Source organism: Saimiri boliviensis, chromosome 6 (genome assembly GCF_048565385.1).
Source record: "Saimiri boliviensis isolate mSaiBol1 chromosome 6, mSaiBol1.pri, whole genome shotgun sequence".
In the NCBI taxonomy this organism is placed as follows: domain Eukaryota; kingdom Metazoa; phylum Chordata; class Mammalia; order Primates; family Cebidae; genus Saimiri; species Saimiri boliviensis.
The window spans coordinates 133215844-133237585 of NC_133454.1; the positions used below are offsets into that span (position 1 = coordinate 133215844).

Here is a 21742-nt window from a genome sequence, read left to right on the forward strand (position 1 = left end):
GGCCCGGCCACCTGCGCCCCTCAGGTGCTCCAGGCGTGGGGCAGAGTCTCTCCATCCCCTGTGGGCGCCTCCGGCCCCGGGAAGCTGGTGCAGAGGCTTCAGTGAGTGGGTGGGCCAGGCAGGACCCAGGCCGGGAGCCTCCCTCCCACTCCTACAGGCCGCACTTCTGCCCAGCCTGGGCACTGAGGGACAAGGGTGTCAGGGGAGGTGGGGACACCTGTGGCCCTCTGAGGATGCCTCTCTTCTTGCAGGGCCCCTCAGCAGGCCCAGGCCCCACCATCTGCCCACAGCAGGGGGACTGCCTGGTTCTGTCCTCATCCACCTGGCTCGCAGGATGGCCCTTCCGCCTCAGCGGCTCTGACCCTCAGAACAGGGCCAGGGTGCAGTGGACACAGCGGGTAACCGGCTGCCATGCAGAACTGGGCAAGGAGGAGGTGAAGGGCACAGGGCACCTCAGGCCCATGCAGGGACCCGAGGCTCCTGGGCAGGGGAGGGAATGAGTGGCTAAGAGTCTGGGTCCCCGGGCTGTGGTCCCAGAGGGGCAGGGCTCGTGCGTTTACCTGGGCTGGCCAGAGCACTTCCTGGGGAGGCGCCGCAGGTGAGCTCCGCGGAGGGGTGGCAGGAAGTGGCCCTCCTCCTTCGGGCCAGTGCCTGCCCCTGAGCCTCAGCAAGGCCTGGCTTCCTGGTTTATGGCCTTTGCAGTTTGATCTCCTAGAACCTGGCATGATCCTGCTCCACCTGTGATCTTGCCTGACCCAGAGCACAGGGGTCAAGCACCCCAACCCCACGGTGCCCTCACCCTCCCTGGAGGCACAGCCGGGAGTGGCCAAGAGGGCACAGCCGAGGGGGTTCTCCACCCATGATTGTGAGCGCTGGCCTGCCCTCAAGGGGGTTCCTCTCCACCCATGCACGGTGTCTACAGTGCAACTGTGAGTGCCGGCCTGCCCTCAAGGGGGTTCCTCTCCACCCATACATGTGTCTATAGTGGGACTGTGAGTGCCGGCCTGCCCTCAAGGGGGTTCCTCTCCACCCATGCACAGTGTCTACAGTGCAACTGTGAGTGCCGGCCTGCCCTCAAGGGGGTTCCTCTCCACCCATGCACGGTGTCTACAGTGCAACTGTGAGTGCCGGCCTGCTCTCAAGGGGGTTCCTCTCCACCCATGCACAGTGTCTACAGTGCAACTGTGAGTGCCGGCCTGCTCTCAAGGGGGTCTCTCCACCCATACATGTTGTCTATAGTGGGACTGTGAGTGCCGGCCTGCCCTCAAGGGGGTCTCTCCACCCATACATGTGTCTATACTGGGACTGAGTGCTGGCCTGCCCTCAAGGGGGTCCCTCTCCACCCATACACGTGTCTATACTGGGACTGTGAGTGCCGGCCTGCCCTCAGAAAACAGTCCAGGTTGGTCTCACGGGCCCCACCCACTCTGGGATACCTGGAGCCATGGCGTTCCCTGTGGAACAGGTGACCCCGGCCTCTGTGCACCCACTGAGACTGGAGGTGTCAGGATCCATTAGCCACAAAGGCAACAGGTCTCCAGCCTCAGGGAGGAGGCCCTTCTGCAGCCCATGTGGTCCCTGGGCTGAGTCCTTCAGGTGGCAGGCATGCCCAGCTGGTCGTCTGCAAGTCCAGGCAGGAGTGTGCAGGGCAGCGGGCGCTGGTGAGGGAGGTGCTCTGGCACTGGTGTGTGGGGCTTTGCTGCAAGGGCACCAGTCCTCAGGCCGTCCTGCAGCTCATGTGGGCTCGGGGGCCACAGGCAGGTCAAAGAAAGTCAGCGCACGGCAACCAGGTCCTTCCACGAGCACAGGCAGGGAAGGCTGCTGAGGGGCTGCCGGCACGGCCACCCTAGCTGAGGGAGCTCCGGGGGAGGCCCAGAAGTCCACCGAGTGGAGGGGGCCCAGGGCGTCTCGGACAAAGGCAGCCAGCGCCAGAGGGTGAGGCCCGCCGGGACCGGAGTAATGGCAAGCAGGGTGCGCTCCCTCCTGGGGAGGCAGAACTGGAGATGGGGTGGGGTAGGTGGCCATCGCCAGCAGAAATTCAGAGGCACACGCGGTTCTTTATTTACAAAATGCAATAAAGAGAAAATCTCTAGATACTTGGATGTAATTATTCCTAACATAGAAAACACCACAGAAGCAAATGAAGGACAACTACTACAAGTGACAGTTTAGATACTTTATAAGGGGAACTTACAGTAAATCCGGGACTGGAGAAAAAAATCACGGACAGAATTTGTTTAGGACAAAGTGCAAAAGGCAAAAGTTGCTAAAATGTTCACGGACGGAGGCTGAGAACGCGAGCCCGGCAGCTGCTCTCCCCGGCGGTCCCATCCCGGCCTCAGCCTTGACCTCTCCTCAGAAGCCCCTGAGGACGGGAGGAGCGTGGCTGAGGCGGAAATTCCGACCCCGGAGCTGCTGGCTTGTTTGCATGTATTGCTTTTGGAACCCAGAGTGCACTACTGCACCCGGGCCTGCCCGCCCGCGAGCCAGAGCTGGGGGCGCTCCGAGCACAAGGCCCACGCCAGCCTGCTCTTCCTTCCCGACTCGGAACCGTGGCTGGGGCCTGGCCATGGAGTAAACGGGGTTCCCAGAACACACAGTAGGACCGTCGGGGAAGGAGGGGTGATGGGGAATGCTGAGAGACGAGGCCTCTGCTCTGAGGGGCTCTGTCCTCCCTCTCGGCCCTGGGGGCTCGTGGGGTCCATGGAGGCCTGGCTGCTGAAGCCAGACCCTGACAGGGCTGAGCACACACTTCTGAGCCTCACCTCGAGGGCAGTTCCCTGTGGTCCCTGCCACTGTCCCCAACACTGGGACCTCCAGCATTTTATTCTGCCTTGGCTCCTGCTCCCACCCCTGCCAAGGCAGACGGAACCATCCAGAACCATCTACGGCCAATCACTAGGAAAAGTGCCCTTCTGGTCCAGGAAATGGGAGGTGACAGCTGGTCTGGCCGGCCAGGAGGGGGCCCCAGTGTGGGGTGTCCTGGGTGCCCGCAGCTACCTGGTGAAGGCGGCCACGGCAACCACCTGCAGCAGGGCCTCCAGGCTGTGGAGCGCCAGGAGCGTGGCGCTGAGGGCCCAGTCCACCCACAGCACCAGGGTCTGCCACAGCAGGAAGTGGGCAGAGAGGAGGGCGGTGCCAGCCGTGAGGGCCAGGCTGGCGGCCAGCGGCCTCTCAGCCTCTGTCAGGTTGCCCCTGGTGCCTGGAGAACAGAGCAAAAGGGGAGTGAGAGTGGGGCAGGGCGCTTCCCATGCCCACCACCCGTGGGTGCCTGCTGGGACCAGAGCAGCTCCTTGGCCTGCACCCCTCCGGCCCGGGGAATCCCAGGGAAACTGCCCCGGGGGGCACCCAGAACCCAGCAGTGCCAGAGAGCACGTGCGGCACGGCATGAGCCCCTCCTGGGAAGGTGCCCCTGCAGCACCATGGCTGACCCGCCTCTGGGTCCTGTGGCCGGCTGTGTGGACGTGGCGACTTTGGTTTCTGAAATGATTCAAGTGCATCTGCCACCTTTTCCTACTTCCAAGTGGAACTGAAGGGATTTTTTTGAAAAATCCCAAAAATATTTTTCTCTGGTCCAAGGCCAGTTCTGGAAACATTCATGAATACATATTAAAAACAAAACTGTGTGTTTAGCAAACAAATGGGTTAGTCACCAGCTGAGCCCAGGTGCCTGGAGACCCTGCAGAGTGTGGTGTGCTTGGGGAGGGTCCCTGTTGGCCTAGCAGACTCTGAAGGGCCAGGATACACGCTGCCCCCACCACGTTGGGGCGGGCCAAGACCCAAGGCTTGTGCCACAGTAGCACCGGTACCCTCCCAGCAGTGTGGCCCTGGGCAGCAAGCTGCAGAGGCTCAGGCACCATCTGCCAGCACAGGCGAGGCACGGACAGTCAGGCATCCCGAAGTGGGTCAGGACGGGCACGGACAGCCGGGCACCCCGCGTTGGGGCGGGACGGGACGGGACGGGCAGCTGAGAGGACCGCCTCCATCCTCCTAGTGGGGTCTGAGGCCTCATGACAAGCAGAAGGGGGGCCAACCTTCCCTGTAGCCTCGGCTCTTCATTGGACATTGGGCCTCATGGGTGTGTGTGTGTGTGAACAAGAGGGGCCTACGATTCCAGCCTGGCAGGTGCAAAGTGCCTCAGATGTGCCTGCCGTGTCCCCATGGAAGTGCAGCGCTTCACAGACACACGTGCTGTGACCATGAGCATGCAGAGGGCTAGAAGTCAGGAGGACCCTGCGGGCCACAAAGGTGAGCTCCGAGGAGGGTGAAACCAAACTCACCTCCGCCCACACAGCCAACCCAGAGAAAATCAAATGAATAAACTATGTGGTTAAAAAAAGGGAGTAAGGGCCGGGCACTCCGGGAGGCCAAGGTGGGCAGATCTCTTGAGCCCAGGAGTTCAAGACCAGCCAGGGCAACACGTGAAACCCTGTCACCTTGTCTCTATATATAAAAAAATAATAATAATAATAATTAGCTGGGCGTGGTAGCTGGTGCCTGTAGTCACAGCTACTTGGGAGGAGCGGGAGGGCTGAGGGGAGAGGATCACTTGAGCCCAGGAGGTCAACGCTGCAGTGAGCTGTGATAGTACCAATGCACTCCAGCCTGGGCAACAGAGTGAGACCCCCCAAAAAAGTAGGCCACTTGAAGGGGCTGCAGACTTGGGGACCGCTAGAGTTGGACTGGGGAGGCTGGGGGGTGCTCCCATCTCTCTAGACCCTGCCTCCTTGGGACCTGGCAGAACTCTCCAGGCCTTCCTCCTCAGACAGCTGAGGCCAAGGGAATGGAAGGGGCGCAGGTGAATATTCTGGAGCTCTGGATGTGGTGGTGGGCTGGGTTCTGCAGGACATACTTCCAAACGGTCTCCCCAGCGATGCCCCTAGTGTTACTTGTCTCTGGGACAAAACTTCTCAATTAATAATGACACTGTAAGGAGAGCCTGCAAGGCAACCGGGTTAGCAGTCGGATAAAAATGTCTCCAAGAACCATTCTATGAAAAAATGCATATTTAAAGGCTGTGGTAGCAGACAGCAACTCCTATCACAAGCTCCTCAGTCTGACTGTCCACTCACCCAGATACAACCGAACAGCTTCCAGAATCCCCATGAGAAGCAGCAGAGCGAGATCGAGCACCAGGCAGCGGTGAGGATAGCTGAACACCTGACCTGAAGGGCACGGGCGGAGAAAGGACACGTTACCAGGGCGGCAGCAGCCTCAACCTGCCGTTTCCTCTTCTGTTCTGAGACAGGGTCTTGCTCTATCTCCAAGGCTATAGTGCAAGGGCACGATCTTGGGTCGCTGCAATCCTCCCACTCAGCCTCCTAAGCAGCTGGGATTACAGGCACCTGCCCCCATGCCCGGCTACTTTTTGTGTTTTTGGTAGAGACAAGGTACCATGGTGGCCAGGCTGGACTTGAACTCCTGACCTCAAGTGATCCACCCACCCCAGCCTCCCAAACCGTTGGGATGATCAAGTGTGAGCCACCACGCCCAGCCCTGACTTACTTTTATATGTGATTATCAGGAGCGTGGCGAGGAAATACAGGGTGCAGTATGTTCCGCTGACGTAAAAGAGCATTTGAAGGGGAACCGAAGAGAGCTGGTGAATGGCTAAGGATCCCAGGCTCAACAGGCTTGGGAGCAGCCTCCCAGGTGCTGACAGGAAGGGCTGGTTCTGCCATGTTTCCAGGGGGTCACGGGGACCTGGCACGGCTCCCAGTCTTTCTGGGGCTTCTATCACTATGCTTGAGGCAAATGTGGTCCCATGAGTCAGCAGGGCCTTTGTGGACCCCCCCCCCATCCCAGAACAACGCGGTCTGCACACCGAAGCCCCTGCCCTCAGTGACTGTGGACAGGACTGGTTACGGAACAGCCTCCACACAATGGCACCCCCAGTGATGTTACCCTGACTCTTGTCCCAGTTACGAGTTAGAAAAAATAACTTTGTCATTTTCTTTCTTTTTTTTTTGACAGAATCTTGCTCTGTTTCGCAGGCTGGAGTGCAGTGGCGTGATTTCGGCTCACTGCAACCTCCGCTTCCCAGGTTCAAGTGATTCTTCTGCCTCAGCCTCCTGAGTAGCTGGGCTTACAGGCATGCACCACCACACCCGGCTAATTTTTTGTATTTTTAGTAGGGCCAGGATTTCACCGTGTTGGCCTGCCTGGTCTCAAACTCCTGGCATCAAGTGATCCATCCACCACAGCCTCCCAAAGTGCTGGGATTACAGGTGTGAGCCGCCATGTCTGGCCACTTTTTTCATTCTCTTCAGAGAAAATATATTTCTGTTTGGGGCACTGAAGTATCTGCTAGCCATTTCCCGGGCTGTGTACGTTTCACACTGCGGCCAGGCCCAGCGGCTCACACCTGTGATGCCGGCGCTTCAGGCCAAGGCCGCAGTGACCTGCGTTTGCTGCACTCCAGCCTGGATGAGATCAAGGCTCCATCCTTAAAAATACATAGACAAACATAAAACAGAATCAATCTGTGGACATACAAAGTGGGGTGTTTCCACCTTCCTGCCACTAGTGGCCAGGACAGAGGCAGGTGGCCACCCCTTGGCAGCTGGGCAGTTGGGCATGCTAAGCCACTTTGTGCACACAGGCCTCAGCAGCGGGGGGATGGAGCCAGCACACCAACCGGAGGAAGTTATGTCAACTCTAAATCTGCCGAGGAACACCCCCTCAGAAGTGGAATTAGTATGTGGAACTTAGGGAAATCAGTGGGGGTGAGGCAGACGCTCCGCGTGGCAGCTGTCCTGGAGGGCACGCAGCAGGATACCATGGTGGAGGAGCCTCTCCCTGGAAGAGAAGGTGTCCGTGAGCAAGGCCTGACAGCCACCAGGATGCTTTCCTGCGTCTTGCTCTAGACAGGAACCACCCGCTTTATTCTCCTTTGATGTCATGTGTGTAGAAAGCAGCACACATGCACTGTGGGCCTGCTCCACCGCCTCTCTGTCCATCCTTCAGTGACGCAGCAGTCTCTGCCTTTCGGAACCTGAGGCTACAGACCCTGAGTATGGGGGTGGGTGGAAAGTGAACCCTCCAGCCGGCCCTCAGGGAAAGCAGCGCCCCGAAGCTGCCCGAACAGCAGCGCTCCTCAGCCTCTGACGCTTCTCCGTACTTGCCACAGACGGGACTAGACTTGGGTTGTAACAAATCTTTTTCCGTAATTGATAACAGACATTTGGATTCCTCTGAAACGTTATCCCCAAATACCCCTCCAAAAATAAGAATTTTTCCAAACCAGCAGTGCCGCAGTCCAACGTGCAACCCCTGCACCTTCTCCCACCCACCTGGGGCGACAGGAAGCCCTAGTGAGTGGAGCCTCTTCCCTCGTTTCTGATTCTGCGGTTTTGCATCTGAAGACTCCTCTGCCTCAACCGGGATCCACCATGGCCCGGGTGGGATTAACTGTCTGAAAAGGGCCCATGCGAGTTGCACATGTGATATGCGCACGTCTCTATGTGTGTGGGTCCACCAACACTGATCTAGAACTGGGGGAAAACCTCTCATAAAAGGAGGCTTAAGCTGCGCCCTGAAGCTACCCAAACAGCAGCTCTCCTCAACTTCTGAAGCTGGGCAGCACCCCTGGGCCGCAGGCAGGACAGCCACCTGAACACAGCCTCTTCCATTTCCCCTTCAGCACCAGGGAGGGCAGAACAGAAACCCGGCCTCAGTGAGATTTTTGTCTTTTTGGGCGGATCTGGGGCCTTATTGTGCGCGTTTGTGGAATCTCACACGGGCAAGAGTCTTAAGCCAGTAAACACAGGACATTGGCATGAGAGGCTCAGAACTGGGTTCCTGGGAGGCGGCACCTGCTGGAAGCAGAAAGCCAAGGGCACTGCAAACCACATCGAATCGTATTACCGGCAGGCCACTCATTAAACCTGATCTGTTCTTAAACCGGGCTACCTAGATACCTATCATTATTTGTGCTGATTTTGCATTAATTGGGGTTTCCTCCCTTCTGATCCTTTTCTTAAAGGTTGGGTTCTTTGGCCAGGCAAAGTGGCTCATGCCTGTAATCCCAGCACTTTGGGAGGCTGAGGTAGGTGGATCATGAGGTCAGGAGTTCGAGACCAGCCTGGCCAACATGGTGAAACCCCATCTTTACTAAAAATACAAAACTTAGCCAGGCGTGGTGGTGTGTGCCTGTGGTCCCAGCTACTCAGGAGGTTGAGACAGAAGAATCGCTTGAACCCAGGAGGCAGAGGTTGCAGTGAGCCGAGATTGCGCCACTGCACTCCAGCCTGGGCGATAGAACAAGACTGTCTCACCAAAAAAAAAAAAAAAGAAAGGTTGGTGTTTTTTTTTTTTTTTTTTTTAAGATAAAGTTTCACTCTGTGGTCCAGGCTGGAGTGCAGTGGCGCAATCTCGGCTCACCACAACCGCTGCCTCCCAGGTTCAAGCCATTCTACTGCCTCAGCTTCCCGAGTAGCTGGGACTACAGGCATGTGCTACCACACCCAAGCAATTTTGTATTTTTAGTAGAGATGGGGTTTCTCCATGTTGGTCAGGTTGGTCTGGAACTCCTGATCTCAGGTGATCCGCTCGCCTCGGCCTCCCAAAGTGCTGGGATTACGGGCATGAGCCACTCCGCGGGCCAAAGGCGGGCTTCTTAAACAATTCCAACGTATCTGCCATGTGCTAGCCGTTCACTGTGATAGACTGAAGTTGTGGGGCTTGGGAAAAACAACTGTATAAAAGCCTCGGCAGGACAGAAGTTAAGCATGCAAGTAAAAGGGAACAAATGTCTTCCGTGATGTAATGGACAAGGTGTGTGAAAATATCTTGTTCTGGGATTCGCTTAATTTTTTTGGAGACGGTGTTGCTGTTACCCAGGCTGGAGTGCAGTGGCCTGAGACCACAGCTCATGGCAGCCTCGACCTTCTGGGCTCAAGTGATCCGCCAGCCTCAGCCTCCTCGGGCTAGTTTAAATTTTTCGGTAGAGGCAGGTCTCTCTCTGTCGCCCAGGCTGGAGTGCCGTGGGGCGATGCCGGCTCGCTGAAGCCTCGACCTCCCAGGCTCAATGACCCGCCAGGCGCTCAGCCTTCAGCGTGGCTGACAGCACAGGCGCGCGCCCCCTTGCCTGGCCGGTGTTCACGGATCCTGGGTAGAGAGGGGTCTTGCTGTGCGGCCCAGGCTGGTCTCAGACGATCCTGCAGCCTCAGCCTCCCAAAGTCGTGGGACTGCGGGCGCGCGCCGCGGCGGCCGACCTAACCTTAATCTTTTTCTTTTTTTTTTGAGACGGAGTTTCGCTCTTGTTACCCAGGCTGGAGTGCAATGGCGCGATCTCGGCTCACCGCAACCTCCGCCTCCTGGGTTCAGGCAATTCTCCTGCCTCAGCCTCCTGAGTAGCTGGGATTACAGGCACGCGCCACCATGCCCAGCTAATTTTTTGTATTTTTAGTAGAGACGGGGTTTCACCATGTTGACCAGGATGGTCTCAATCTCTCGACCTTGTGATCCACCCGCCTCGGCCTCCCAAAGTGCTGGGATTACAGGCTTGAGCCACCGCGCCCGGCCAGCTTGGGGACTGTTTATGCTTCAACACAGTACCTGAAATACTGGACATTCCAATATGCAAGAGGCAAACTGCGAATCCACAAAACCCATTCTGACACATGGATAAACTTTTTTTTTTTTTTTTTTTTTTGAGACGGAGTTTCGCTCTTGTTACCCAGGCTGGAGTGCAATGGCGCGATCTCGGCTCACCGCAACCTCCGCCTCCTGGGCTCAGGCAATTCTCCTGCCTCAGCCTCCTGAGTAGCTGGGATTACAGGCACGCGCCACCATGCCCAGCTAATTTTTTGTATTTTTAGTAGAGACGGGGTGTCACCATGTGGACCAGGATGGTCTCGATCTCTCGACCTCGTGATCCGCCCGCCTCGGCCTCCCAAAGTGCTGGGATGACCGGCGCGAGCCGCCGCGCGGCCCCTAACCTTAGTCTCTAAGCAGCGGAGACACACAGACCGACCTGCGGGCGAGCGGCCGCCGGCCTGGGAGCCGCCATTCTCTCCCCTGCAGACGGAGCTCTGACGACTGCGCGGCCGGCAGCGGAAGGCTCCTCGGCGGGATGGCCGACTCCGGCCCGGCCTGCCCGACTCCCGCCCCGGCCTGCCCGACTCCCGCCCCGGCCTGCCCGACTCCGGCCCGGCCTGCCCGACTCCCGCCCCGGCCTGCCCGTCCCTCCTCTCGGAGGCGCCCCTCGGCCGGGGCGGCGGGGCGGCCGGGGCACGGGCAGGGGCCGTTTTCTTGGGCGAGGAGTCCAAGGCTACCGGAGCCCCGCGCCCGTCCCGCCCACGTGTCCCCACAGAAGCTGCCGGGGACCGGGGCCCCCACAGCCGCCCCGGGGGCGCTCCGCACCCGCCCTCCCCGGGGCCAGCCGCCCGCCACCCGGGCCGGCCGCGCTTCTCGGCGGGGCGACGGAGCCGCCTCGCTCACGCAGAGGCGGCGGCACAGCCCCGTGCGCGCACCGAGAACGGAAGCCGGACTGCCACCGCACGGCGACGCCGCGCCCGCCGCCGCCAGCTCGGAAGCCCCCCGCCCCGCCGGAGCTCACCTCGCCGCGCGGCCGCCATCTTGGCCGCCCCGCCCGCCGGTCCGTCGCGATCCCGACAGCCTCTGAGCCTGCGCCGCTCGCGCTCCCTCGGCCATTTTCGCGTCTCCTGACGAACGGGCCCGACCGTGCCGCGTTTCGGAGCGGACGTCCGAGCCACGGCCGAGGCCCGATTAGTCTGTCCGGGAGCGCTCGGGCACTTTCGGAAGGGAGGAGGCGGAGAGCCGAGGTTCCGGAGCATTCGGGCTCGGGGACATTCGGCTCGGCTCGGCTCGGCTCGGTGTCGGGTTGACTCGGCTCCCGCCGGCAGCGGGAACGGGCGAAGCCCGCGGCACTGGGCTCTCTGTGAGAGGCCGAATTGCGTCGAGCGCCAGCGGGAATCTGCCCAGAGCCGTCCAGCCCTGTCGGCCGGGAACGACAGTCGCCTCAGCCTCTTAGGCAGTGAGGAGAGCTGGGCCGAGCTTCTCGGAAACCCTCGTGCGGACTCGGACCTATTCGGACTGACTCGGCTTCCCACTTCGGGTAGCTTCGACCCTCCTCGGTTCCGGACTGTGTCTCGGCTCGGCGGCTTCGTGCAGTTTCGGCCCCTGCTCGGTCAGCCTCGGTTCGACTCGGCTCCGCTCGGTGGCCGGGTTCGACTCGGCTCCGCTCGGCGGCTGGCTGCCTTTTCGGCCCCTGTTCGGGCGGCGGCTTCGGGCGGCCTCGGCCCAGCTCGGGCGTCCTCTTCGGACCCCGCTTCGGGCCCCGCGACCGGCGCTTCGGGCGGCCCCGGACGGCGCCTTCGGGAGGGCTCGGCGGAGTCCGGATGGAGGACTCGGACTCGGCGGCAAAGCAGCTGGGCCTGGCTGAGGCGGCGGCGGTGGCGGCCGCGGCCGCTGTGGCGGCGGCGGCCGCGGCCGCGGCGGGAGGCGATGCGGAGGAGCCGGTGCTGAGCAGGGACGAGGACTCGGAGGAGGACGCAGACTCGGAGGCGGAGCGGGAGACGCCGCGGGTCACGGCAGTGGCGGTGATGGCGGCGGAGCCCGGGCACATGGACATGGGCGCCGAGGCCCTGCCCGGCCCCGACGAGGCCGCCGCTGCTGCAGCCTTTGCAGGCAAGTGCGCCCGCCGGCCTCTTGCCTCGCCCGGTTCCCGCGCGCCTGCCCTGCACACCTGCCCCGCGTGACCGGCCCGCCCCACCCGCCCCACCCGCCCCTCACACCTGCCCCGCACACCTGCCCCACGTGACCGGCCCGCACCTCACACCTGCCCCTCACACCTGTCCCTCCCGCCCCTCACACCTGCCCCACGTGACCGGCCCGCCCCACCCGCCCCTCACACCTGTCCCTCCTGCACCTCACACCTGCCCCACGTGACCAGCCCGTCCCACCCACCCCTCACACCTGCCCCTCACACCTGGCCCGCCCCACCCGCCCCTCACACCTGCCCCTCCCACCCCTCACACCTGTCCCACGTGACTGGCCCGCCCCACGCCCCTCACACCTGCCCCTCCCGCCCCTCACACCTGCCCCACGTGACCGGCCCGCCCCACCTGCCCCTCACACCTGCCCCACGTGACCGGCCCGCCCCACCCGCCCCTCACACCTGCCCTGCACACCTGCCCCTCCCGCCTCTCACACCTGTCCCACGTAACCGGCCCGCCCCTCACACCTGTCCCACGTGACCGGCCCGCCCCACCCGCCCCTCACACCTGCCCCTCCCGCCCCTCACACCTGTCCCACGTGACCGGCCCGCCGCACCCGCCCCTCACACCTGCCCCGCACGCCTGCCCCATGTGACCGGCCCCGCCCCACCCGCCCCTCACACCTGCCCCTCCTGCCCCTCACACCTGTCCCACGTAACCGGCCCGCCCTTCACACCTGCCCCGCACGCCTGCCCACGTGACCGGCCCGCCCCACCCACCCCTCACACCTGCCCCTCACACCTGTCCCACGTGACTGACCCGCCCGCACACCGCCCCTCACACCTGCCCCACGTGACCGGCCCGCCCCACCCGCCCCTCACACCTGCCCCACGTGACCGGCCCGCCCGCACACCGCCCCACGTGACTGGCGCGCCGCTCACACCACCCCACACACCTGTCCCTCAAACCTGCCCCTCACACCTGCCCCACGGGACCGACCCGCCCTGCACACCCGCCCCCACACCTGCCCCAGGTAACCCTCCCAGCCTCACCTGGCCCCCCCGCCCCGCCCCTTTTCTTTGCGGCAGCCTCGCCTGGGACCGCCGCCCTGCCCCGCCCCTGCCCCTGCCCCTGCGCCTGCCCTGGTCCATCCTGGTTCCCCTCACCCACCTGTCCCGGAGAAGCGCGACCTGAGCGCTGGGGAGCCGGGTGGGCGGCCTGCTGGAGGCCTTGCTGCCTGAGGTCAGCGTGGCTGTGGGGGCCCGCGGGGGCCGCAGAGCCACCTGTGCAGGCTCCCCGCCCAGTCCCCCTCCTTCCTCCTGCCTTCTCCTTAAGGACCTGCTCCTCCCGCCCCCGTCCCGTCTGGCTTCCTTCGGGGAGGCCGCTGTGGGTTGCCAGCCCATATTTTTGTATAAACTGCTGGTAGTTTCTTGGCACACAGAGCAGCCTCCTTCTCAGGCTCCAAAGCACCGGGAGCCCCGGCAGAGCCCACAGATGCTCGCGGGGCAGGGGCGGTCCGCTGCAGCCTGTCCCGCCGCCTCTGTGTCCCGCCCTGGGGTCAGTGGGGCGTAGGCCTCCCCACCCACCGGCTTCCCCACACCCGGCACCCTTCCGGGCTGGAGCTCCCGAGCGGCCCCAGGGGCCGGCAGCCGAGGGTGCAGAGCCCTGGAGATGCCTGTTGCCTGTTTGGAGCTTCTCCCTAGGGCGCCTGGTGGGCGTGCCGGGTGTCAGGGCCTCGCAGGTGCTCTGGGTGCTTGCTCGGCCTGGGGCGGGGTGGGGGTCGGCAGCAGCGACTGGGCTGCGCGTGGCCAGCTGAGTGGGCCTTCGGAGGCAAGGGGGTCACTGCTGCTTGTTTGGCTGGTTGAGGAAAACAAGTGTGGGAAGGCTTGGTGACTCTCAGAGGTTGGCTTTTGCTCATAAACTCTGGTTTGACATTGAGATTTGGGGCCATGAGGTTTACTTCAAGTTTTTATCATTTTTGCACGTTTCTTTCTCTCTTTTTGAGATGGAGTTCACTCTGTCGCCCAGGCTGGAGTGCAGTGGTGTGATCTCAGCTCCCTGCAACCTCCACTTCCTGGGTTCAAGTGATTCTCCTGCGTCAGCCTCCTGAGTAGCTGGGGGTTGTAGGTGCCCGCCACCATGCCCGGGTTATTTTTGTATTTTTAGGAGAGATGGGGCTTCACCATGTTGGTCAGGCTGGTCTTGAACTCCTGACCTCGTGATCCACCCGCCTTGGCCTCCCAAAGAACTGGGATTACAGGCATGAGCCACCGCGCCCGGCCTTTTGCACGTATTTTTCTGAATGTGGAAAGGAAATATGATGCTGTCTGTCATGATGTCAGAGAAACATGTTGACGTATGTTTTCTACTGCAGAATATTGTAGTTGTGTTTTGATGTGGTAAAAGCATTTTAATATGTTTTACAAATTGCGAATAGCTGAAGTTAAGTAGTTTCCAGGTTTGAGTAACAGCTTTGGGCAGGTGCCCAGGGCTGCCATGAACCTGGCATTCCGCACTCACCGTGGCCTGGCACCGCCTGCCGGGCCTTTTGCTGCCGAGAGGTGAGGGTGAGTTAGCCGTGTGCCTGGTATGGTCTGCTAGTGGAGACAGATAGCGAACAGGCATTTTTAGGGCTGTTTGGTGAGTGCTGGGTTAATGGTGTGGTCAGGACTCATTCAACCAGTATCTTTTAAGCATCTGCTGTGTGCCAGAGATTGCCCTGGGCAAGGACATTCTAGAACACTGGGTGACAGAAGAGTCCCTTGCTTGGTCTAGAAACAAAAGGAAAGGCTTTGCAGAGGCAGAGAGGAGGGTTTGGGATGTTGGCGGCAGGGCTGCACACAGAGGCTGGAGCTGCGGGACCTATCTGGGGTGACAGGTGGTGGGAGGTGGGGTGCAGCTGAGCTCTGTGAGACCTGTCCTGTCTGCATGCCAGGGGGCTGAGTTCCATGCTGTAGGGGGTGGGGTGGGTGGCACCAAGGGGCATAGGCAGGTTGGATGCACTTTTTTTTTTTTGAGACGGAGTCTTACTCTGTCACCAGGCTGGATTGCAGTGGCACGATCTCGGCTTCCTGCAACCTCCATCTCCTGGGTTCAAGCAATTTTCCTGCCTCAGCCTTCCAAGCAGCTGAGACTACAGGTGCATGCCACCACACCCAGCTAATTTTTTGTATTTTTAGTAGAGATGGGGTTTCACCATGTTGGCCAGGATGGTCTCCATCTCTTGACCTCGTGATCCACCCGCCTCGGCCTCCCAAAGTGCTGGGATTACAGGTGTGAGCCACCGCGCCTGGCCCGGTTGGATGCACTTTTTAGTAGGAAGGGGTTAGAGACCAAGGGCAAGGACAGTGAGCTTGGGGCCGAGGTCACCTGTCGGTGGTGGCCTGACCCCTGTGTTGGAGGAGAGGCGGGAAGTGGGCTGCGAGAGTGGGTCCAAGAGGTGTCCTTACCTGTGGGGAGGCCGAGAGCTCCATGTAGGCGCAGGGCACACCTGACCAGCAGGACTCACAGCGGCGCCATAGGAGATGGAAGCCCATTGGTGGTTTCGTAGAGCATTTGGGGTGGAGGCGGGGTGGTTGTAAAGAGCTTTACTGGGAAGGATAGATTTCCTGTCCTTTCCTGGAAGAGCCGAATGGCTGAGACTGTGGACCAGAGACGTTGATGGAGTGTTTTAGGGAAGTGTAAGCTCTTCCCGGTTGCAAATGCACGTACCTGGGGGGTCACTTTGTTTGAAGCACCCGAGTGAGGTTGTTTGCTTCATCAGTTCTAGCTTTTGTCCCTTGTTCAATGAGATTCTTCTGTTGCAGAGGTGACCACAGTGACAGTGGCTAACGTGGGGGCCGCCGCGGATAACGTCTTCACCACGTCTGTGGCGAACGCGGCATCCATCTCAGGACACGTTCTGGTAAGCTGCTCCGGGGGGCATAGCCCAGCGGGGTTGGTGCCACACCGGGGCTCAGCCTGCCGTGCCAGCGTCTGCCCTGTGAGCTCGGGAGGACGCACCGGCTCACTCCGCTCTCAGAAGCCGTCGGGCTGTGCTGAGGTGGGAGAAAGCGGAGCCGGGGTAGAAGCTGCCTGCCCATGGAAGGCCAGTCGAAGAGTCACACCTCGCCAGATGGGCTGTGGCCTGCGCCGGGCGGGGACCCCCAGCTCCCGACCCAGCCCAGGCTGCCGTCAGGCCACAGATCAGCTTCTGCTCGAGGCCCAGCCTGCCTGTGCCCCTTGGTGCTGGAGCTGCCGGGCCGTGGAGAGAAGCATCCCGCTCCCCCAGCACGTCCTGTTCTCGTAGCGTCTGGTGCAGCCTCCCTTGCACCTTCATTCTGCAGGCCCTACTGCTGTGTGTTTAGGAAACTGCTGGGAGCCAGCTGCGTTGCAGATAGTGTCTGTGGCACGTTGAGAGGTCTTTCACAATCGTGTCGTATCAGCCTGCTTTATGTGTTATATGTGGGGCCTTCGGCGATTCTGGGGACACCCAGTCAACCAGGGCAGGCAACCTTGTTTCTAAGTGGCAGACGCCGTGGTGGGTCCAGTCCCAGAAAGGGGTTTTCCCTGGGTCCACTGGCACCTGTTACTTACAGTCTTTTCCGCCTTGATTGCACACCTGTGACATCATCTCCGTATACCTGAAAGTGGACTATTTGTTTGTTTTGTTTTTGAGACGGAGTCTCACTCTGTCACGTAGACTGGAGTGCTGTGGTGCAGTCTCGGCTCACTGCAACCTCTGCCATGTGAGTTCAAGCCATTCTTGTGCCTCAGCCTCCTGAGTAGCTGGGATTACAGACACCTGCCACCATGCCAGGCTAATTTTTGTATTTTTATTAGAGACAGGGTTTCGCCATGTTGGCCAGGCTGGTCTTAAACTCCTGACCTCAGGTGATCCACCTGCCTCGGCCTCCCACAGTGCTGGGATTACAGGCGTGAGCTACCATGCCTGGCTGGAAAGCAGAGTTATTGTTAGAATGGCAGCAAACAGGAAACTTGTGAAGGACTTCAGTAAAAGTGTGCGGAACTTGGAAAGTCGGTTTCTTCCTTTCTCTTTTTTTGAGATGGAGTCTCACTCTGTCAGCCGTGCTGGAGTGCAGTGCTGCAATCTCGGTTCATTGCAACCTCTACCTCCTGGGTTCACCATGTTGTCCAGACTGGTCTTGAACTCCTGACCTCAGGCAGTTACCACCTTGGCCTCCCAGTATGCTGGGATCACAGGCGTGAGCCACTGCGCCCAGCCGAGAAACTTGGTTTAGTTCTGATGGGTGTTGGGACACACACAAGCTGACCCACGGCCACATGGCCATCTGTCCTTTCAGTCAGGCTGCTCCTTCCTGGCAGTGGGGTCTGGGGTCTCCTCATCTCCTAGGAGGGGCACCTATGGGTGCCTGGAATGTGCTGATGTCAGGGAGCAGGGGTGGCTTGCACAGGGCGAGGCTGGTCTTCTTCCCTCCAGGCCAGGAAGACCAGAGACTGGTGTGTTCCTGTTTGGAAACTGACAGCCCAGCAGGATGTGCTCTCAAATAACTGTATGTTCCCTTCCTAAGAAAAATACCCTGTGACTCTTAATCACGAGACATTTCCTTTCTCAGCAAAGAGCCACAGATCTGTGGTGACTCAGGCACGGGTGGGACCCCCGGTGTGAGATGTTGGCCCTCGGACCCCCGGGAGACCAGGCGCCAGGCATGTGTGTTGGGGGTCCCTCAACTCCGTGATAAACTGCTTAGTGCCCTGATGTGAAAGTGACATTTTCAGATGTGAGAAACAGTTGTCTTCCCGCTTTGCCTCAGTTGGTTTCATATTCAAAATGAAAACCTTGGAGCACCCGGAACGCTGGGTTTGGAGAGGCCCCCGGAGATCTCTGGTCTGCCCCGCAGTTGGGTGAACAGAGCCAGGAGGCCGGAGTTTGCTGGATGCCGTGGCCAGGGTGGGGGTAAGGTTCCAGCAGTGCTGGGTGGGCATGGGGACTCTGCTGCCTGTGGCGGGGTCTGTACAGTTTCAAGAGTGATTTTGGGACCTGCCCAGAGGAAGCAGTCAGCAGTCAGCAGCATCCTTCAGCCAGTGTGGAAATGCGGATTTGAGGCCCTGGTCTCTAGCCGCCATCTGTAGGGGCCTCTGGGGCCAGGGCCTGAGAGGGAGGCCTGCATGAGGCCTTGTCTGTGGCGGCCATCTTGGTCTGCTGGAAACCCTCCATGAAGACTGACCTTGTGGGAGCTGCTCAGGTGGAAGTTAGGGTGTTTCCTGTTTGCAGAGCACATGTATTATTTCCCCGTAACAAACGGAGGCACGCATTTCCCTCAGCACCACGCAGACGCAGGCATTGTCTGTTCTTGCTCTGGGCTCTGTTTTTAAGTCTCTTGGAGGTGTCTTTGGAAAAGATACAGGATGCCTAGGTCAGCGGCCCTTCTTGGTATAACAGCCAGAGCCTTGCTGGAGGCAACACAGCTGGGCTCAGTGACAGGCCGGTGTCCTGCTCAGACGTGACCTGACGGAGCCATTTTTTCTTCCAGTCTGGTAGGACAGCCCTTCAGATCGGGGACAGCCTGAACACCGAAAAAGCCACACTGATCGTCGTCCACACGGATGGCAGCATCGTGGAGACCACCGGGCTGAAGGGCCCAGCGGCCCCCCTCACCCCAGGTATAGCAGTGCCTGCACCCTAGGCCATGGGCAGAACACGTTTCAGAGTATCTAGAATTTATTTCAGGGGTTTAATTGTTTGTTTGTTTCTTTTTGTGGTAAATTTCGGATAGCAGATATTAATAGATTTTAAGTAGAAGCCGTGAGATTTTCCTGGCTGAGAAGTTTCTCTGCAGTGGCAGGAGGCGGTGCTGCGGGGAGGTGGGTGCTGTACTTCCCCAGCTGCCGCCCGCCTCTCACCTCATGCTCTTCTCTGCCCAAGGGCCTCAGTCTCCTCCAACTCCTCTGGCTCCCGGCCAAGAAAAAGGTGGAACCAAATACAACTGGGACCCCTCCGTGTACGACAGCGAGCTACCCGTGCGATGTCGGAACATCAGCGGCACGCTGTACAAGAGCAGGCTCGGCTCAGGTGAGGACGCCGCGCAGGGACAGGCCGGGCTCGGGTGAGGACGCCGCGCAGGGGCAGGCCGGGCTCGGGTGAGGACGCCGCGCAGGGGCAGGCCGGGCTCGGGTGAGGACTGCAGCTTCAGACCTCAAAGCTGTACTCCCATTTGTAATCCTAGGATAAATTGGGGGCTGGGAAAGATGGAAGTCCTGGCATATAGTACTAGTTAAAAAGACATAGGTGCAAGTGACACCCATTTCCTGTGAACTGGAGCTGAGGCCTTGGAGAGGCGCAGGGCAGGGATGGGCCCGGGAACCATTTGGAGGTGAGCTGAGAAGCCGTCATGACCCATGGGATGGGAGACAGGCGGGAGAGGTAGCAGGAGGGAGGCAGGGCTGGGACGTGTTCCTCCAACTGCCAGGTCACCTTGGGACTTGTAGGTACCAAGGTTCTGGAAGTAGGTACCAGAGGTGCTCAGTGTGGGACGGGTTGAGCTTTCAGTGACTGCAGACAGTGGGTGGAGAGATCACATGGGGTCAGAGGCACAGGCCACAAAGGGAGACCCGTGGTGGCTCAGACGTGACTGTCGAGGCCAAGCACACGGGTGAGTGAGATTGCGTGAGCCACTGGAGCGCTGGTGCTGGTGGAGCAGCAGAGGAGGTGCCAGGAGGGAGGGGACTGCGGCGCGACATTCCCACCTGCTGTCGTCATGACTGCTGCCCTTCCCTGCAGGTGGCCGGGGGCGGTGCATCAAGCAGGGGGAGAACTGGTACAGTCCCACGGAGTTTGAGGCCATGGCAGGAAGAGCCAGCAGTAAGGACTGGAAGAGAAGCATTCGCTACGCAGGCCGGCCCCTGCAGTGCCTCATCCAGGTACCGGACGCGCCCACCCGTGCTCAGCACGCAGCTCAGACATGGGGCCCTTCTAGGTGGCCCGGCTATCGGCGCGGAAAGACCACGGGGTCAGACAGATGGGGTTTGAGGCCTCCGCTCGCTGCCAGTGTAACACTGGGCGAGCTGCCCTCTCTGTATTTCAGTTTCCTGATGGGACATGGGGTGATGGTGGTTTGACCCGGGAGGATTGTTGGGAGGAGTGCACGAGGTCACAGCGCCGGGCACAGAGTAGGTGCAAATACACAGAAAATGAGAAGAGTAGAAGTGAAGGTCACGGCGTCTGTTTGAGTGCCTGTGAGCCTTTCAAAGTCACCTGACTTCTCTTCAGTCTGCTCCTAAGAGAAGAGGCCTTCTAATTCCTATTCCAGTTTAGTTCCTTGGGGGGTATTAAGGAATCAGTTCTTGTAGAGTCTTTTGCAAATTCTTGAAAGAAAAGAGGTGGATCCTACCACCAATAATGGCATTGTGAAAAAGAGAAGGCTCTGGAAGTTACTGGTTGTTTTTTTTTTTTTTTTGAGGCAGTCTCACTGTGTCACCCAGACTGGAATGCATTGGCATGATCTCGGCTCACTGTAACTTCTGCCTCCTGGGTTTAAACTATCCTCCTGCCTGATCCTCCCCAGTAGCAGGGACTACAGGCATGAGCTACCATGCCCAGCTAATTGTTTTGTATTTTTAGTAAAGACAGCACCTGGCCCTGATTTCTCAGAATTTTTATTTTTATTAAGTTGGGTGCCGTGGTTCATGCCTATAATCCCAGCACATCTCCCAGCACTTCTCCCAGCACTTCTCCCAGCACTTCAGAAGACTGAGGCAGGTGGATTGCTTGAGGCCAGGAGTTCGAGACCAGCCTGGCCAACGTGGGAAAACCCTGTCTCCACTAAAAATATAAAAATTATCCAAGTGTGGTGGTGCAGGCCTGTAATCCCAGCTTCTTGGGAGGCTGAGGCAGGAGATTCACTTGCGCTGGGGAGGCGGAGCCTGCAGTGAGCCAAGAAGGTGCCACTGCACTCCAGCCTGGGCTACTGAACAAGACCCTGTCTCAAAAAAAAGAAAAAGAATTTTTATGTTTGTGAATGGCAGGTAAGTGGTAAAACTGGTCGAAATCTAGTCTTGAACGATTCACGTTAGGGGCTGACTTTCTAAGGCGTCATGGTACTTTGTACGTTTCAGGACGGGATCTTAAACCCTCACGCCGCCTCTTGCACCTGTGCCGCCTGCTGCGACGACATGACCTTGGTAAGCTGCCAGCACGTCTGGAGCAGGAGCACTCGGTGGGGCCGGGGTGGCTCGGTGGGTCCCACAGCCCTCGGCCTCTTGGCTGCTTCCGTCCTGCCTTCTGCCTGGGACAGAGATGTGTCCTCCCTTCTCTGGGCTCCTCTGCCCCTGCTCCCGGATACACCACAGTGAATCCTGACGTCTCGATGGGGGCACATGGCTGGTCCCCAAGATGTTGTTCAAAGAGCATTTATGGAAAGCTCCTTAAATAATGAAAAGTGGGGCCAGGCACAGTGGGTCACACCTGTGATCGCAGCACTTTGGTGGCCGAGGCGGGTGGATCATGAGGTCAGGAGTCTAAGAACAGCCTGGCCAACATCGTGGAACCCCTGTTTCTACTAAAAATATGAAAATTAGCCGGGTGTTGTTGCGGGCACCTGTAATCCCAGCTACTCAGGAGGCTGAGGCAGGAGAATCACTTGAATCCAGGAGGCGGAGGTTGTGGTGAGCCGAGATCTCGCCACTGCACTCCAGCCTGGCGAGACTCAACCTCAAAAACAAAACAAAACAAAACAAAACAAAAAAATCACGAAGAGACCTACCGTGTCCTTGGGGTGAAAAACTAAACATTCTAGAATTGTCTAGTTCATATATAGGTTTCATGTGATTCTAGTGGAAAAAACTTCTTGTGAACGTGAAGTAATGTTGAAGCTGATTTGGAAAAGCCAGCAGGTGAGACACAGAGACGCTGCAGGAGTGAAGAGCAGGGAGACCGCCTCAGTCCCGTCTGGCGGTTTAGCCTGCCAGTGGATCATTTTCAGCGGCTCCAAAACACTGGGGGGCCTGGGTGCTGACCTAGGAAATCATGTGCAGGGTGTGTATGTGGAAGACTCGAAAATGCTGAAGAAAGAGGCTGGGGAAGATTCAAATACTTCAGAAGA

The 21742-nt window shown here is 59.3% G+C and overlaps 2 protein-coding genes across 5 annotated transcripts in view; one reads left to right on the forward strand and one right to left on the reverse strand.

Moving 5' to 3' along the window:
• Positions 1 to 2161: 2161 nt before the first annotated feature.
• On the reverse strand, positions 2162 to 10900 carry TMEM80 (transmembrane protein 80). Of its 3 annotated transcripts, XM_039470465.2 has the most exons (6): positions 10562 to 10900; positions 6779 to 6798; positions 5506 to 5599; positions 5073 to 5165; positions 3001 to 3202; positions 2162 to 2365 (listed from the first exon to the last, which is right to left on the reverse strand). In XM_039470465.2, the coding sequence occupies exons 1-6, from the start codon at positions 10797 to 10799 to the stop codon at positions 2356 to 2358; spliced, it is 657 nt and encodes a 218-aa protein (XP_039326399.1). In that variant the 5' UTR covers positions 10800 to 10900; the 3' UTR covers positions 2162 to 2355. The 3 variants fall into 3 exon arrangements, with proteins under 3 accessions (XP_039326399.1, XP_039326400.1, XP_074257995.1); XM_039470466.2 differs by having other exon boundaries at positions 2162 to 3202; XM_074401894.1 differs by having other exon boundaries at positions 2162 to 3202; positions 5506 to 6798; positions 10562 to 10610.
• A 291-nt stretch (positions 10901 to 11191) lies between these two features.
• The window catches only part of DEAF1 (DEAF1 transcription factor), a 44735-nt gene continuing 34184 nt past the window's right edge, over positions 11192 to 21742 (forward strand). For both annotated transcript variants that reach the window (XM_039470462.2, XM_074401893.1), the window contains exons 1-6: positions 11192 to 11652; positions 15488 to 15585; positions 18176 to 18305; positions 18568 to 18714; positions 19423 to 19562; positions 20757 to 20822. In XM_039470462.2, coding sequence (XP_039326396.1) covers positions 11364 to 11652; positions 15488 to 15585; positions 18176 to 18305; positions 18568 to 18714; positions 19423 to 19562; positions 20757 to 20822 — 870 coding nt within the window. In that variant the 5' untranslated portion in view covers positions 11192 to 11363. The remainder of the gene's footprint in view (positions 11653 to 15487; positions 15586 to 18175; positions 18306 to 18567; positions 18715 to 19422; positions 19563 to 20756; positions 20823 to 21742) is intronic.

Coding starts and splice junctions, on each gene's coding strand:
- TMEM80 (XM_074401894.1), bottom strand. CDS start 5,950: ATGACAAAGTTATTTTTTCTAACTCGTAACTGGGACAAGAGTCAGGGT. Junction 5,166..5,505: donor CCTGATAATCACATATAAAA/GTAAGTCAGGGC, acceptor CGTGCCCTTCAG/GTCAGGTGTTCAGCTATCCT. Junction 3,203..5,072: donor AGCTGTTCGGTTGTATCTGG/GTGAGTGGACAG, acceptor TCTGTTCTCCAG/GCACCAGGGGCAACCTGACA.